General features: G+C 37.3%; 1 protein-coding gene across 1 annotated transcript in view; it reads right to left on the reverse strand.

Annotated features, from left to right (window-relative positions):
- CFH (complement factor H) overlaps positions 1–15,287 on the reverse strand; it is a 110,465-nt gene extending 95,178 nt beyond the window's left edge. The window contains exon 1 of the mRNA XM_068986105.1: positions 15,139–15,287. Within this exon, the coding sequence (XP_068842206.1) occupies positions 15,139–15,196 (58 nt within the window). The 5' untranslated portion in view covers positions 15,197–15,287. The remainder of the gene's footprint in view (positions 1–15,138) is intronic.
- Positions 15,288–16,737: the final 1,450 nt, after the last annotated feature.

The raw sequence follows: 16,737 nt of genomic DNA on the forward strand, positions 1-16,737 counted from the left end.
GTGAAACAATAAAACTGTAGTCTTATGTAATTTAAAATACATATATATTCATACATACATACATATACATAAAATACAGGACAACCATGTGTTAACTGAAGAATAGAACAGAAAATGAAGGATATAACTTGAAGGATAACAATGTCCAGAGGAATGAAGAGATATGAATCAGCTGTGATAGCTTTGATGAGGGGTCAGCCTAACTGGGCATCCATCCTCAGTTATTTAAATCAACAGTAACCTAGGTACTGCTGAGAAGCTACATGACCAGATATAATCCTAAACACTTAATTTTAAACAAGCTGATTATCCTGGATAACTGGTGTGGGCCTGATTACGTCACTTGAATGGCTTTTAAAGCAGTACTGAACCTGATCAAAAAGAGAGAAACTGTACTGTGGACTCAGCTTCCTTACCTGTGCTCCGTCCTTTCTGACAAACAGCCCTATGAAGTTTAGACCTGCTTACCCACAGTGCAGGCTTCCCTGGTGTTTCAAGGTAAAGAATCTGCCTGCTAATGCAGGAAATGTGGGTTTGATCCCTGATCTGGGAAGATCCCATAGAGAAGGAAATAGCAGTTCATAAAAGACTCTGAAATGCAGTACTTGGATGCAATCTCAAAAATGACAGAATGATCTCTGATCATTTCCAAACCATACAATATCACAGTAATACAAGGCTATGCCCCAACCAGTAAGGCTGAAGAAGTTGATGTTGAATGATTCTGTGAAGACCTACAAGACCTTTTAGAACTAAAACACAAAAAAGATGTCCTTTTCATTATAGGGGACTGGAATGCAAAAGTACCAGATCAAGAAACACCTGGAGTAACAGGCAAAATTTGGCCTTCGAATACAGAATGAAGCAGGGAAAAGGTTAATAGAGTTTTGCCAAGAGAATGCACTAGTCATAGCAAACACCTTCTTTCAACAACACAACAGAAGACTCTACATATGGACATCACCAGATGGTCAATATTGAAATCAGATTGATTATATTCTTTGCAGGCAAAGATGGAGAAGCTCTATACAGTCAGCAAAAACAAGACCAGGATTAACTGTGGCTCAGATCATGACTGCTTATTGCCAAATTCAGACTTAAATTGAAGAAAGTAGGGAAAACCACAAGACCATTCAGGTATGACCTAAATCAAATACCTTACAATTATACAGTGGAACTGAAAAATAGATTTAAGGGATTAGATTTGATAGACGGAGTGCCTGAAGAACTATGGACAGAGGTTCGTGACTTTGTGCAGGAGGCAAGGATCAAGACCGTCCCCAAATAAAAGAAAAGCAAAAAAGCAAAATCGCTGTCAGAGGAGGCCTTATAAATAGCTTTGAAAAGAAGACAAGCCAAAAGCAAAGGAGAAAAGGAAAAATATAAACATCTGAATGAAGAGTTCTAAAGAATAGCAAGGAGAGATAAGAAAGCCATTCTCAGTGATCAGTGAAAAGAAACAGAAGAAAACAATAGAATGAGAAAGACTAGCAATCTCTTCAAGAAAATCAGAGATACCAAGGGAACATTTCATGCAAAGATGGGCACAATAAAGGACAGAAATGGTATGGACCTAACAGAATAAGAAGATATTAAGAAGAGGTGGCAAGAATACACAGAAGAACTATGCAAAAAAGATTTTTACAACCCAGATAACCACAATGATTTGATCACTCACCTAGATCCAAACATCTTGCAATGTGAAGTCAAGTGGGCCTTAGGAAGTATCACTATAAAGAAAGCTAGTGGAGGTGATGCAATTCCAGTTGAGCTATTTCAAATCCTAAAAGATGCAGTGAAAGTGCTACACTCAATCTGCCAGCAAATTTGGAAAAACTTAGCAGTGGCCACAAGACCGGAAAAGGTCAGTTTTCATGCCAATCCCAAAGAAAGTCAATGCCAAACAATGTTCAAACTACTGTGTAATTGCACTCATCTCAGATGCTAGTAAAGTCATGCTCAAAATTCACCAAGCTAAAGTTCAACAGTACATGAACCATGAACTTCCAGATGTTAAAGCTGGATTTAGAAAAGGCAGAGGAACCAGAGATCAAATTGCTAACATCCACTGGATCATCGAAAAAGCAAGATAGTTCTAGAAAAACATCTACTTCTGCTTTATGGACTATGCCAAAGCCTTTGACTGTGTGAATCACAACAAACTGTGGAAAATTCTTCAAGAAATGGGAATACCAGACCACCCAACGTGCCTCTTGAGAAATCCATATGCATGTCAGGAAGCAACAGTTAGAACTGGACATAGAAAAACAGACTGGTTCCAAATAGGAAAAGGAGTATGTCAAGACTATATATTGTCACCCTGCTTATTTAAATTATATGCAGAGTACATCATGAGAAACGCTGGGCTGGAGGAAGCACAAGTTGGAATCAAGATTGCCGGGAGAAATATCAATAACCTCAGATATGCAGATGACACCACCCTTATGGCAGAAAGTGAAGAAGAATTAAAGAGCTCCTCTTGATGAAAGTGAAAGAGGAGAGTGAAAATGTTGACTTAAAACTCACCATTCAGAAAACGAAGATCATTGCATCTGATCCCATCACTTCATGGGAAATAGATGGGGAAACAATGGAAACAGTGGCAGACTTTTATTTGAGGGGGCTCCAAAATCACTGCAGATGGTGATTGCAGCCATGAAATTAAAAGATGCGTGCTCCTTGGAAGGAAAGTAATGACCAACCTAGATAGCACATTCAAAAGCAGAGACATTACTTTTCCAATAAAGGTCTGTCTAGTCAAAACTATGTATGGATGTGAGAGTTGGACTGTAAAGAAAGCTGAGTGCTGAAGAATTGATGCTTTTGAACTGTGGTGTTGGAAAGACTCTTGAGAGTCCCTTGGACTGCAAGGAGATCCAACCAGTTTATCCTAAAGAAAATCAGTCCTGAATATCCATTGGAAAGACTGATGTTGAAGCTGAAACTCCAATACTTTGGCTACCTGATACGAAGAGCTGACTCATTTGAAAAGACCCTGATGCTGGGAAAGATTGAGGGCAGGAGGAGAAGGGGATGGCAGAGAATGAGATAGTTGGATGGCATCACTGACTCAATGGACATGAGTTTGAGTAAACTCCAGGAGTTGGCGGTGGACAGGGAGGCCAGGCATGCATGCTTCAGTCCATGGGGTCACAAAGAGTTTGACACAACTGAGTGACTGAACGGAATTGAACTGAACTAGTATTCTTGCCTGGGAAATCTCATGGACAGAGGTGCCTGGTGTGTCACATTGGGTCACAAGAGTAGGACACGATTTAGTGACTGAAGAACAATAAACAGCCACAATTGCATTGGAGAACTTCTTTCTTCTGATAGATCTCTATCTTGATAGGCAGGTAGGTAAATAGATAGATAGATTTCTGTTGTTCCTTTGCTGCTAAGTCATGTCTGACTCTTTTGGAACCCCCTGGGCTGAATCCTACAGCGGGTTGCCATTTCCTTCTGCAGGGGGTCTTCCTGACTCGGGATTGAATCTGCATCCCCTGCACTGGCAGGCGATTATTTACCACTGAGCCACCAGGGAAGCCAGATTGATAGATACATAGATGAAAAACTTTTACTATTATGTTTCTCTAGTTGAACCCTGGCTGATAGATGAATACCAAACTTTGAAAAGAAGGCATATTTTAATTTCTAAGTTAATTGTCAAAATTATAGAAGCAGAATTTAGATAAAAATTCCATCCTGCTTGACAGGAAAAGATTAAATAACAAGAAATAACTAAATCAAAAGATGGCAGGGTCAAAGAGAGGAAAAAATACAGAAATGGGGATTGAATGTTAGATTTTAACTCAAACATAGCAGTAATTTTATCGGATAGAAGTAGATTAAATATAGTTCAAAGTCAATGGTCTTTACTAAATTAGTATCTTTGATATTTGCACTCCCATCCTCACTTCAGCATTACTTAGAATAGCCGAGATAAGGAAACAACTTAAGTGGACCTTGACAAATGAATGGATAAAGAAAATGCTCTATATATCTATAGTGGAATATTATTAGGCCATAAAAAGAGGTCAGTTGTGCCATTTGCCACAACATGGATGACTCTTGAGGGTTTTTGCTAAGTGAAACAAGTCAGAGAGAGAGATTAAAAAACTATGATATCACTTATGTGTGAGGAAAAAGAAAGATAATGGGTAAAAGATGAATGGATTTCACCAAAAAGAAAATCCAGGTTGATCAATAAACTTATTAAAAACTGCTCAAAATGCAAATAAAAATTAAAACCATAATAAGCTGCAAATAAAATAATATGACATTGGCAAACTTGTTTAATGTCTAAAAATCCTACTACTTGGAAAGATTGTGGAGCATTAGTAACTGTTGTTGGGAAGGAAAATTGGAACTCCCAGGACAGAGAGGAACTTAGCAACTCACAGTGAAGTTGAAACTATCTTTATCACTCAGCTATTTTCCAGCTGAGCTATTTCAAAACCAAAAGATGATGCTGTTAAAGTGCTGCAATCAATATGCCAGCAAATTTGGAAAACTCAGCAGTGGCCACAGGACTGGAAAAGGTCAGTTTTCATTCCAATCCAAAAGAAAGGCAATGCCAAAGAATGTTTGAACTACCGCACAATTGCACTCATCTCACATGCTAGCAAAGTAATGCTCAAAATTCTCCAAGCCTGGCTTCAACAGTACATGAACCATGAACTTCCAGATGTTCAAGTTGGATTTAGAAAGGGCAGGGGAACCAGAGATCAAATTGCTAACATCTGCTGGATCATTGAAAAAGCAAGAGAGTTCCAGAAAAAAACATCTACATCTGCCTTATTGACTACGTCAAAGCCTTTGACTATATGGATCACAACAAACTGTATAAAATTCTTCAAGAGATTGGAATACCAGACCACCTTACCTGCCTCCTGAGAAATCTGTATGCAGGTCAAGAAGCCACAGTTAGAACTGGACATGGAACAACAGACTGGTTTCAAATTGGGAAAGAAGTACATCAAGGCTGTGTATTGTCACCCTGCTTATTTAACTTCTATGCATAGTACATCATGTGAAATTCTGGGCTGGAAGAAGCCCAAGCTAGAATCAAGATTGCTGGGAGAAATATCAATAACCTCAGATATGCAGATGATACCACCCTTATGGCAGAAAGTGAAGAAGATTTAAAGAGCCTCTGGATGAAAGTAAAAGAGGAGAGTGAAAAAGCAGGCTTAAAGCTCAACATTGAGAAAACTAAGATCATCTGATCCCATCAATTCGTGGCAAATAGATGGGCAAAGAATGGAAAATGAGAGACTATTTTTTGAGGCTCCAAAATCACTGTTGATGGTGACTGAAGCCACAAAATTAAAAGCTCCTTGGAAGAAAAGCTATGACCAACCTAGACAGCATATTAAAAAGCAGACATTTGGCCAACAAAGGTCCATCTAGTCAAGCTATGGTTTTTCCTATAGTCATGTATGGATGTGGGAGTTGGGCTATAAAGACAGCTGAGCACCAAAGAATTGATACTTTCGAACTGTGGTGTTGGAGAAGACTCTTGAGAGTCCCTTGGACTGCAAGGAGATCCAACCAGTCCATCCTGAAGGAAATCAGTCCTGATTCATTGAAGGACTGATGCTGAAACTCCAATATTTTGGCCACCTGATGCGAAGAACTGACCCATTTGAAAGATCCTGATGCTGGGAAAGATTGAAGGCAGGAGGATAAGGGATGACAGTGGATGAGATGGTTGGATGGCATCATCGACTCGATGGACATGAGTTTGAGTCATCTCCAGGAGTTGGTAATGGACAGGGAAGCCTGGTGTGCTACAGTCCATGGGGTCGCAAAATGTCGGACAATATTGAGAGACTGAACTGAACTGAAGAGCTATTTTATTCCTAGGAATACACTAAACTAGATTTTCATGTATGGTAATATTTTATAGTCATATGTGGTTTTTTTCATAATTAAAAATGGAAATAACTTCAAAGTCTGTCAACGATTGAATGGATTGAAATTTGTGTATGTTTCTGCATTTCAACACCACACCAATGCCACAAAATGGTAAAGAAACAAATGATAGCAATCACATGAAGTAAGAAAACATCAACGGCTACAAAATTATTTCATCTACATAATATTCAAGAACAAACATATATAAGACGGATGTGTATATAGACCTTTAAAAACTATGAAGGAAGTGCAAAAATATAATTACCATAAATATTAAAATAATGTTTTCTTCTGGAAGAAAGGAAGGGGTATTAATCCAAAAGAAACCCAAGGGTATGTTGGGGATGCTCAGAAAGCTCTATTTGTTTCCATGGGCAGTTTTAATTATTTTTAATACAGCACACATATTTTATTCACTCATATACTTCACAATAAAGGTATTATGTAATAGAATCTGCCTATACCATATGATTCTTATTTTCTGAAAAAGTAATTCATTAACAATATGACATATAAAGAGAGGAATAGATACAATTAATAATGAAACTGTCTACTTATTATAATTGATAATCTTTTCAAAACTTCTTGCTACTTAATTTAGATATAACTACTCTCGTTATTAGGATGATTTCATTAGTATATGCTCAGCACATTACTTAAAAAATGGCAAAGTCAAAGATACTTCTCACCATATTTATTTGTTGATATTATTTTCATTGCTAAACTTCGTTTCTTAGTTGGTTTTATAATAATGGTCTAACATTTTATTCTAGAATTTCTTTTCATAAAGACAAGGGGAAAAAATAATCTACTGAGCTGGATCCCATTTTGAAAACTTTCCACATTTCATAGAACAGAAAGTTCACATGAAAATTCATTTTTCTGTAATATATAACACTTATGTGGGCTTTCATATGCACTAGTTTTTCCTTGACGTTTTTGCAAATCTGTGGCACATTTTTTAGGGAACTTTCGTGAGTCCACATTCGTTTTGAGTTCTAAAATTTAAGTAAACATACTTTCTCTCCACTAGATGGTGCGAACACCCCGCCATAAAACAACACAAACTGCCTGTACCTCTACCTACCAGCGCCCCCTCCCTCTCTCCAAGAAGCCCGAGCTTTTGATTTCGCTTTTTCAAATCAAAGATCTTTTTTTTTACAACATGAAAATTTTGTGTTTAATTACAGGATAATTCCACTTTCTAAATTCAGATCCACTTCATGGCATTCAGGTTACCGGAAAAATTAATCTGTCCAATTCCAAATGTAGATGGCAGCATCATGAGTGGAGCACCAATTTTCACTAATATACTAACATTCTGACGAATTTAGTTCCTATCCTTTCCTTATGCTCATGCAAGGAAAAAGTAAAATTTTCTTATCCATTAGCTTATTCAATTTAAATGATTTTTATTAAAGCAATGTAGTTACACAAAGGATATTTATCCCTCTGTTACTTGCTTTGAACAACCAGATGTGAAAGACAAGAATATATCACTTTCATAAAATCTTCCTACTAGTTTCTCACAATATTTACTCTAGGTAGACATATTTACTATAAAAAGAGTTCTCATATTGATTACACTTCAAATGATACTAAAGCCTCTGGTGCTTTTTCCATGAATTTTTTTTTTCTTTTAGTAGATGAATCATTTACCTGAATGAGTTCAGGACTCTGAAAGAATAAATTTTAAATTTTATACTTAACCACTAAGGTACAGCCATTGTGGAAAACAGTCTAGCTGTTCCCTAAAAAGTTAAACTGTTAACATATGATTCAGCAATTCCCAGGGGGCGCTAGTGTAAAGAACCCAATGCAGGAGCCAATACAGGAGACATAAGAGGCATGAGTTCGATTCCTGGGTCAAGAACATCTTCTGAATAAGGGCATGGCAACCCCCTCCAGTATTCTTACTTGGAAAATCCCATGGACAGAGGCGCCTAGAGGGCTACAGTCCATTGGGTCACAAACAGTTGGACACAATTGCATTAATTTAGCACACAAAGCGTGCTAAAGTGGTTATGAATGGTCAGCAACTCAACTCCTAGGTATGGACCCAAAAGAAATGAAAGCAGGGACCTGAATAGATACTTGCATACCAATACTCAAAGGAGCACAAGAGCCAAACAATGGAAACATCCCAGTGTCCATCAATAGACAAATGGATAAACAAAATATAGCAGATATACAATGGAATATTACTCAGCCTTATAAACAAAGGATACTTTGATACTTGCAACAACATGGCTAAACCTTGAAGACATTATGCTAACTGAAAACACACAGACACATCCAAGAACTTTAAATGGCATCTCTTGTCTCCATTAGCAAAAAGATATTACCATCAACTACACTGTTTTTTCATCTTTCCACTGCCATCTCTAAAATGTTAGTTCTGATTACCATCATCTGTCAGCTTGATGATAACTCAACCTGCTAACTAGTCCCCAAGCTCCCCTCTTACATTAGCATCAGAGCCACAAGTGATTTTTGCAAATTTGGTCATGTCGTTTCTGGGATTAAAATTCCCCGACTTCTCCTATCCTTGTTATGTTTCTTCCCCTTGGCTTTAGAATCTGTATTTGGCTCTTGTCATTCTCTGATTTCATCTTATCACCTCCATCGTTTATTCACAATGCCAAAGCCACCACAGTTTGATTGTTTATATTTAGTTGAACATCTCAGATGAATTTTTTCCCTTAGGCCTTTTGCACATGTTGTTTCACTCCTCAGTCTCTTTAACCTCAGGCATTTGGTGACTAGCTGTCTCATCTTTCAGGCTCTATTCACATGTTGCTTCCTCCAAGGGATCCACTTATCTCTAGGCTCCAAGACCTACTGGACACCCCACTACCCCTTCTGTGTGATGTTCCCTCAGCCCCTGCTTCGCTTTCTTCACAACATAATTCATGATTCAGAGTTATGTTTATGTTTACTAGAATTTCATCTGTCCTCCTATCAAAATGTAACTTCCCAGAGAATAAGCACTATCACAACAATTGTGGGGATACATATGAAAAGAGAAAGGGGAGAAAAACAGCACACATGATGCTCAATTTTACCCATATTATTTGGACAAGCTCAATTGATTAAAGAATTAGAAATATGGATTGGATTCCTCTGGCATTATAGGGCTACTTTTAGTCCTTTGAGTATACATTTGAATCTCCTTAAAATCAATATCCTCCTTGTCACCCCTCACCTGGTTAACTCCTATTCAACTGTCAGAACCTACCCATGATGTCATCACAACTCAGATATATTTCCCTCTCCTCATTGCACTTCTTACAAACCAATTCCTCAACCCCACCCTACTCCATTCTTTCATTCCAGTCTGAGTATATTGCCTTCCCTAAGTGATCCTACAGTGTTTTCAATTATCTCCACCAAAATATATGATAAAGTGAATATATTAGCGATATATAATAATCATTGCTTTTTTTCCTCCCAAGTAGGAGGTGCTTGGAAAGTGTTTATTGTCATAGTGCCTGGTATTTAGCAATCACTCAAAAAAAAAAAAAGATTATTGAATGAACAAAAAGAATGAATGAATAAATGCAAAGCTAACCCAGAGACTTTCCATTTTATCTGAAGATTATGGATAACCTGCAAAATGTCAAACTGGATGAAGCACAAGCTGGAATCCATATTGCAGGAAGAAATATCAATCAATAACCTCAGATATGCAGCTAACACCACCATTAAGGCAGAAAGTGAAGAGGAATTAAAGAGCCTCTTGATGAAAGTGAAAGAGGAGAGTCAAAAAGCTGGCTTCAAACTCAACATTCAAAAACTGGAGATTATGGCATCTGATTCCATCACTTCATGGGAAATAGATGGAAAAAATGGAAAAAATGACAGAGTTTATTTTCTTGGGCTTCAAGATCACTGCAGATGGTGACTGCAGCCATGAAATTAAAAGACGTTTGCTCCTTGGAAGAAAAGCTAAGACAAACCTAGACAGCCTATTAAAAAGCAGAGACATTACTTTGCCAACAAAGATTCATCTAGTCAAAGCTATGGTTTTTCCAGTAGTCATGTATGGATGTGAGAGTTGAACCATAAAGAAAGTTGAGTGCCAAAGAATTAATGCTTTTGAATTGCAATGTTGGAGAAGACTCTTGAGAGTCCCTTGGACAGCAAGGTCAAACCAGTCAATCCTAAAGGAAATCAATCCTGAATATTCATTGGAAGGACTGATGTTGTAGCTGAAGCTCCAATACCTTGGCTACCTGATGTGAAGAACTGACTCCTCGGAAAAGACCCTGATGCTGGGAAAGACTGAAGGCAGGAGGAGAAGGGGACGACAGAGTAGAGATGGTTGGATGGCATCATAGACTCGATGGGCAGGAGTTTCAGCAAGATCATGCTGGGTTGGTGATGGACAGGGAAGCCTGGCATGCTGCAGTCCATGGGGTCACAGTTGGATGTGACTGAACTGCACTGAACTGAATGGATAACCCGGAGAAAAGGCATCGTAGATGAGAGCAAAGTAAAAGATAAGACAAGGGTACAAATGTTTAGTGCTCTGTTGCATGAACCCCAAAATTTAGCATCTGTAAAATTCCATTCTACATCTTATTTTGGGGTCCTATATTTGAATTTATTTTATACTTTTTGAAGTTCAGAATCATTTTAATTTAGTTCAGAAAACTTTGAAGGAACATTTCTATAATCACTTTTCTATCTATTACATTTCTGGTTAACAAGGTTTAGGGGAAACTTGGCTCTCTCAGTCAAAATGTCAAAACAAATAAAAGTACTCTGTCAAACCTTTTTACTTGCATTATTTTTGGGATTTTTTTCCTGTTCCATTACTTTACTTTCTCTGAACCATTTTTATAATGTTTCCTTTTAGTCTTAAGCTAAAATGCAACACTATTTTTTCAGTGACATCATGTCCCTTTTAAGCACTATGTCCTGAGACTGGTTCAAGATGTTAAGAAATGGGTAAAGTGCACATTAGTTAAGTGACCACAGGACAGGTTGCTTGGCAGAATCTCAGGGCAGGCAGGTGGGGGATGGTGTGTGGGGTGAGAACGGGGAGGAGGAGAGCTGAGCAGAAGGAAACATGGCCAAAAGCGAAGGACCGTCACAGACTGAGGGAATAAAAATGGGTCAACTCAGACTGAGGCTCAAGCCCTAGCCATAAAGGCCCCCAGATACAGAATGCCTCCTTATCTGTGCTTCCGCTTGTATCTGAAAACATACTTCGAGCTAAGAATAATTTTGAAGTGAAGTGAAGTTGCTCAGTCGTGTCCGACTCTGCAACCCCATGGACTGTAGCTTATCAGGCTCCTCCCTCCGTGGGATTCTCCAGGCAAGAGTACTGGAGTGGGTTGCCATTTCAGCAATACTTAAATAATTTAGTTCTAATTTAAAATTGCGTGCTAAGGTAGTTCAGTTATGTCCAACTCTTTGTGACCCTATTGGCTATAGCCCTCCAGGCTCTTCTGTCAATGGAATTCTCCAGGCAAGAATATTGGAGTGGGTTGTTATGCCTTCCTCCAGGGGATCTTTCCAACTGAGAGATTTAACCCGCATTTCCTGTCTCCTGCATTGGCAAGCTGGTTCTTTACAACTAGCGCCACTTGGGAAGCCCCTAGCTTAAAATTACGTGCAGGCAGAAGAGTAGAATATGCATTCCCAGGCTGGACCTAAACTTAAAATCAGCAAGGCTTTCCCTCTCCTGGCCGTCCGGGGGGCATTTGCTCCACCCTTTGTCAAAGAACCCAGAGAGCACTTTTTCCACCAGATCTTAGTTCCTGGAAACACCTCATCTTCCAAATTGCTTATTGTGTTCTTGCTACCCTTTGCCCACTAAAACTGTTGCAGAAAACTTATCAACATGTAATTCACAGTGAATCATGATGAGTAAATTTAACTACCCCAACTCTTACTCACATATGGCCTTCCACATAAATTTCAGACTGGTTGAATTTATGGTATTATTAATATGTACATTTTAAGAGAACAGAAGATATTGACAAAAACTTTTCTATTGCTCTACTTTAAGTCACACCATATAGGTAAACACTCACACTACTAGATCTGAAAATGTGAGATTTTCTGGAGAGGATGGATTCTTACTTATCTATCACACTAGAATTGAAACACAGAGTTAAGTTTTCTAGATTAGATAACTATATGTGACATTCACATCTATCCTTGTAAAAGAGCAATTGTTATTAATTTATAATTAATTCTTATCATGTCAGTTATTCTTGCATTAAAAAGTATTTTTATGAATTTATAATTAATTTTTATGACCACAGTATCAAATTTTTTACATTAGATTTAACTCTGATTCAAAACCACCTTGTACTTGAAACAGTAAAATATATTAAAAAAGTGTTCTCCTCTCTGTGTTGGAATAGAATCTCTCTGATATGTAACATATTTCAGGTCCTGAAAGACTGTTTTTATCCTTTTAACCTCCAGAATTAGAAAACACATATCTTGCCAAGCAACATAGCCATCATGCCTTGGACATGCTTCAGCTATGTTTTGATTTATTTACTTTAATCATCCTGGAATTTGGGGGCCATGGTTAATTTCAAAGTGTATACACTTTTTGGATCTTAAAAGGTCTTCTTGAAAAATTGGTCACAAGATATTCCAGAAGGCAGAAACAATGTGTTATAACTGAGGAACTGTCATTCTAAGCTCTGTAAATCTGACCAGATTCTTAGTAGCCTGGGGTGACTCCCCTTGAAGCGACTGATGTTCTTGTTCAACTAAGGATGAAAGAGCAGATAACCTACTGCATTAAAAAGGTACTACTTGGTCTCCAGTATAAAGGAAAAACTAATGGAGAGTTGCGCTTATAAATTCTTCCTGTTGGTTACTATTCCTCTTCAGTAGTGATTAGTATTGTTAAGGAATGTTCACTCCTAACAAGACAAAGACCATGTAGGAAATGCTGAAATGCTATATCTAGTTGAGTGAAGCCCATTGTGATAGCAGACACAACTGTCTTTTTCCAATGTCTCAACTTAGCATTCAGTATTCAATTTAGTATTTCTCAACCTCTCAATTTGTATTCTGTAGTTATTTCTACACAGGAGACAAAAAAAAAAAGAGGCCGGTGTTGAAGTATATGTGTATATTTTTAAATGACTAAGGCCACTCTTTAATAAAATTTCTGTTAGGTATGCTAGACCGATGAAATTGATTGACATTTTGAACTAATAGTTTCAGAAATATTTGGTGAACAAGCAGTAAAAGAGCAGTTCTATACCCACTGAAACAGTGAAAGTCACTCAGTCATGTCTGACTCTGTGACCCCATGGACTTCTCCAGGCCAGAATACTGGAGTGGGTAGTCTATCCCTTCTCCAGGGGATCTTCCCGACCCAGGAATTGAACTGGGGTCTCCTGCATTGCAGGCAGATTCTTTACCAACTGACCTATGAGGGAAGTCCCCATATCCACTGAAAGCTCATGTAATTTTTCTCTACTAGCTTGTGCATTGAGGGTGTTTTTTGTGAAAACCATGAGGCTAACCTAAACATTACTTTAAATACTAAAGCTGTACTTTATCTAAAATGCAACCAGGTTGATATCCATTCTCACTGTAATGGGTATAGTGCTAATGCTCAGTTCATTAGTGGAAACTGATGTCACATTCTAACATACATCGATGAAACATAAAATACAAATGAAACGAGTCGTCTGGAATAAATTAGAAATGCAAGGACTTTAAATCACTGCTACTTAGTTTTTGTCATTTATTCTTTGTAGCAAACAATTTTAATAATAATTCAAATTCCACTTTGTTATAACTGAAACAGTTTAATTAAATTTAGCATCAATCCTTAGCTTTAAACATGAGCTAGAAACAAATCTTCCCTAGCTTGACAAATGCAGTCGACAGAAAACCTCAGCAAACAGGATGTCAATCAGGAAGCACTAAAATTATTCTTATTAAAGAAAAGACAGAAACACTTGTGTACAGAAAAAGATGCTTGGTATTGATAACATTACATTGTTTCAGAACTCTTTGCCAATGTAATCATCTCTTCATATATTTTGTTGTAATATTAGTTATTATTGCAATATTTTTATGGATAGGGAAATGATTTTATACCTAGTTTTAAAAAGTGGCTGAATATAAGGTTTATAAGCTAAAAATCAAGCAATTGCATATTAGCATGTATAACAAGAAAATAATTTATCTTTAAAAAAGTCTTAAACACATTTGAGAAAATCTGAAAAAATTACTAAAGGATATACCTTAAAAAGAATAACTGCCTTTATTTTCTAGATTGAACCATCCTCAAGAATAGGGGTTTTGTTTATTTGCTAATATTCTTCATTGCCTAGAGGTTGACTTAAAATAAGCATTTGATCAAAATTTGTTGACAGTGAAAAATGCTGGGAATTCATAAATGATAGCTTAAAAAAATGTCAATCAAACATCTATCCCATAATTGGTTACCTAACATGAACTAGAAAACCAAATATCCTCCACAAAGAAATTTTTTTATCTATAAGGAAAAAGTAATAGAGTTGAATTATCCAGAAATTTTCTTATTGATATAAAGAAAAATACCCTGCACTTAGATGTACTACTCCTAAAGGCTATTCTTCTAGAATATCTTATATACAAATTTTGAGGGAAAAAAAAAACCTATTTTTTCCTTTCAACAAAGGTTGCATATGCAATTTTTTTCAAATTTATATATTTTCATTCTAATGATGCAAGTGGTGTTTGACCTCAAGACTTTTAAGGCCATCACAGTATCAGTTGTAAATGATAAGTAAATTTTTCTTTAGAAAGATTTAACATCTCTATCTGAAATAAGTCCAATCATTGTAATAAGAAGGCTTTTAATTTCTATTTTATTTTCTTGTTCTGTATATGTTCACATACTTCTTAATACTTTCACATAAGGTGAAAATTTTAAGCAAAAAAAAAGTTAAGTGCATTCTATGATAATTGCAAGTACGACATGTTACAGTTTTTGAAAATAATTATTAAAACATTTTCTAAAATTTTATATTAAATAAAATTATGATGAATGATCAGATATGCCATTCAAATAAGCTGCTTATATTTTTTGACATTGTTCACAATGTCAAAAGTGTCTCACACAGAAGGCCACAGAACAGTAATGAAATCACATCTTCTAGACCAAGTTTTTCATACTGCCATAAAAAGCATGTTAGCAAATGTTTTGCAATATAGGAAAAAAATAAAAAGCAAAACTCCTACCTTCTGCGACACAAACAGTCCACAGCAGAAACCACACGATTTTTGCTGGAAATCTCATTTTGGAGACCCTTCAGGGCACATCTAGCATTGACAGTGCTCACCACTGTGTCAGGTTCTCCTCTGCTAAAAACTGTGAAAAGTGCAGGAAACCACTTGCTCCAAAAGGAAGTTGAAACACAGCTTGGGAAATAAAGGGATTGCTAGATGTCCCGCCCATCAGAAACTTTGCAAAGCAAAAGAAAAATCTCAGTCAGGAGCCCCAGCAAAGCCAGAGTTTGAACCTGCACTCCCACTGAAAGTGAATGCCGTGACCTGCCCTTGATTTGTTTTTTTAAACCCAGGCTAGTTCTCTGGAAATGTTCAGGTTCTTGGAATGTGCATAACTGGTAATACTCTCTGCATTTCATAAACCCTCCGATTAATCAGACCTAACCATATCTACCATCTGTAACCTCAGGAGATTAAAAAATAAATAAATAGAAGCTCTTTCAAATTCATTTACAGAACTTGAGGTTAGGCAATGCTTTCACAATCAAGATCCAGACAACAGGAATAGACTTTGCCAAGAATGCAAGTGCTGGCTGATTTGGAGGCGTGCTTTTCCTGCCATTCAAGAAATTAATCTCTTAAGGATTTGTTATAAATGTGTGTAAAGCAACAGGCTCACTCTCTTTAGGTACAAAAGAGTTTAATAATTCAAAATTCAAGAAATTGAAATGCTGAATTTTTTAAACTTTGTACTGAAATATAATATACTTAAAGAGACCTAAGCAAATGGTTTGCTGAATATAGAGAAAGTGAAGAAACACATGCTAAGAGCACCAGGTGAAAAACAGCTTCTCAGGAAAACCCCAGCACCCCCCAACCCCCCCAACCCCATCCTCCCATTCAACACTTTAGTCAACCTCAATCCTGCCCCACTGTACCCTCTCCTGATTTTTGTGCACAGGGGACAAATTTGCCTGGTTTTATACTAATACTGTATATACATCTGGCAATAAGATATTCATCTTTTTGTGCTTGGAGTCCTCCACTGAAAACAATGTTTCAATTATTCAACCACACCATTGGGTGTTGCTGTAGATTATCAACTCTTTTTGCTGTATGACATTCAATTCTTTGAGTTTCCCTGGTGGCACAGATGGTAAAAAAAAAAAAAAAAAAAAAAATCTGCCTGCAATGCAGGAGGCCTGGGTTGCATCTCTGGGTCAGGAAGATTCCCTGGAGAAGGAAATGGCAATCCACTCCAATATTCCTACCTGGGAAATCCCATGGACAAAAATCCCATGGTGGGCTACAGTCCAAGGGGTTACAAAGAGTCTGACATGACTGAGCAACAAACACTTTCATTTTCACTCAGTTCTTTGACTATGCCACATTTTATTTACCTGGTGCATGTGAGTGGGCATCTAGGTAGATTGTGGTTTGGTGGGAACACACAGAGTGCTGCTATGAACACCATAGTATGAGGTTTCAGTAAGCACATGCCCTCATTTCCGATAACTACATACTGAGGAATGGAATATCAGGACATCATGTATGATTATGTTTGGGTGTAATAGGGATCATTAGACATTTTTCCGAAAAGACTCTATCAGT

Source organism: Capricornis sumatraensis, chromosome 14, assembly GCF_032405125.1.
Source record: "Capricornis sumatraensis isolate serow.1 chromosome 14, serow.2, whole genome shotgun sequence".
NCBI classification, from domain to species: Eukaryota; Metazoa; Chordata; class Mammalia; order Artiodactyla; family Bovidae; genus Capricornis; species Capricornis sumatraensis.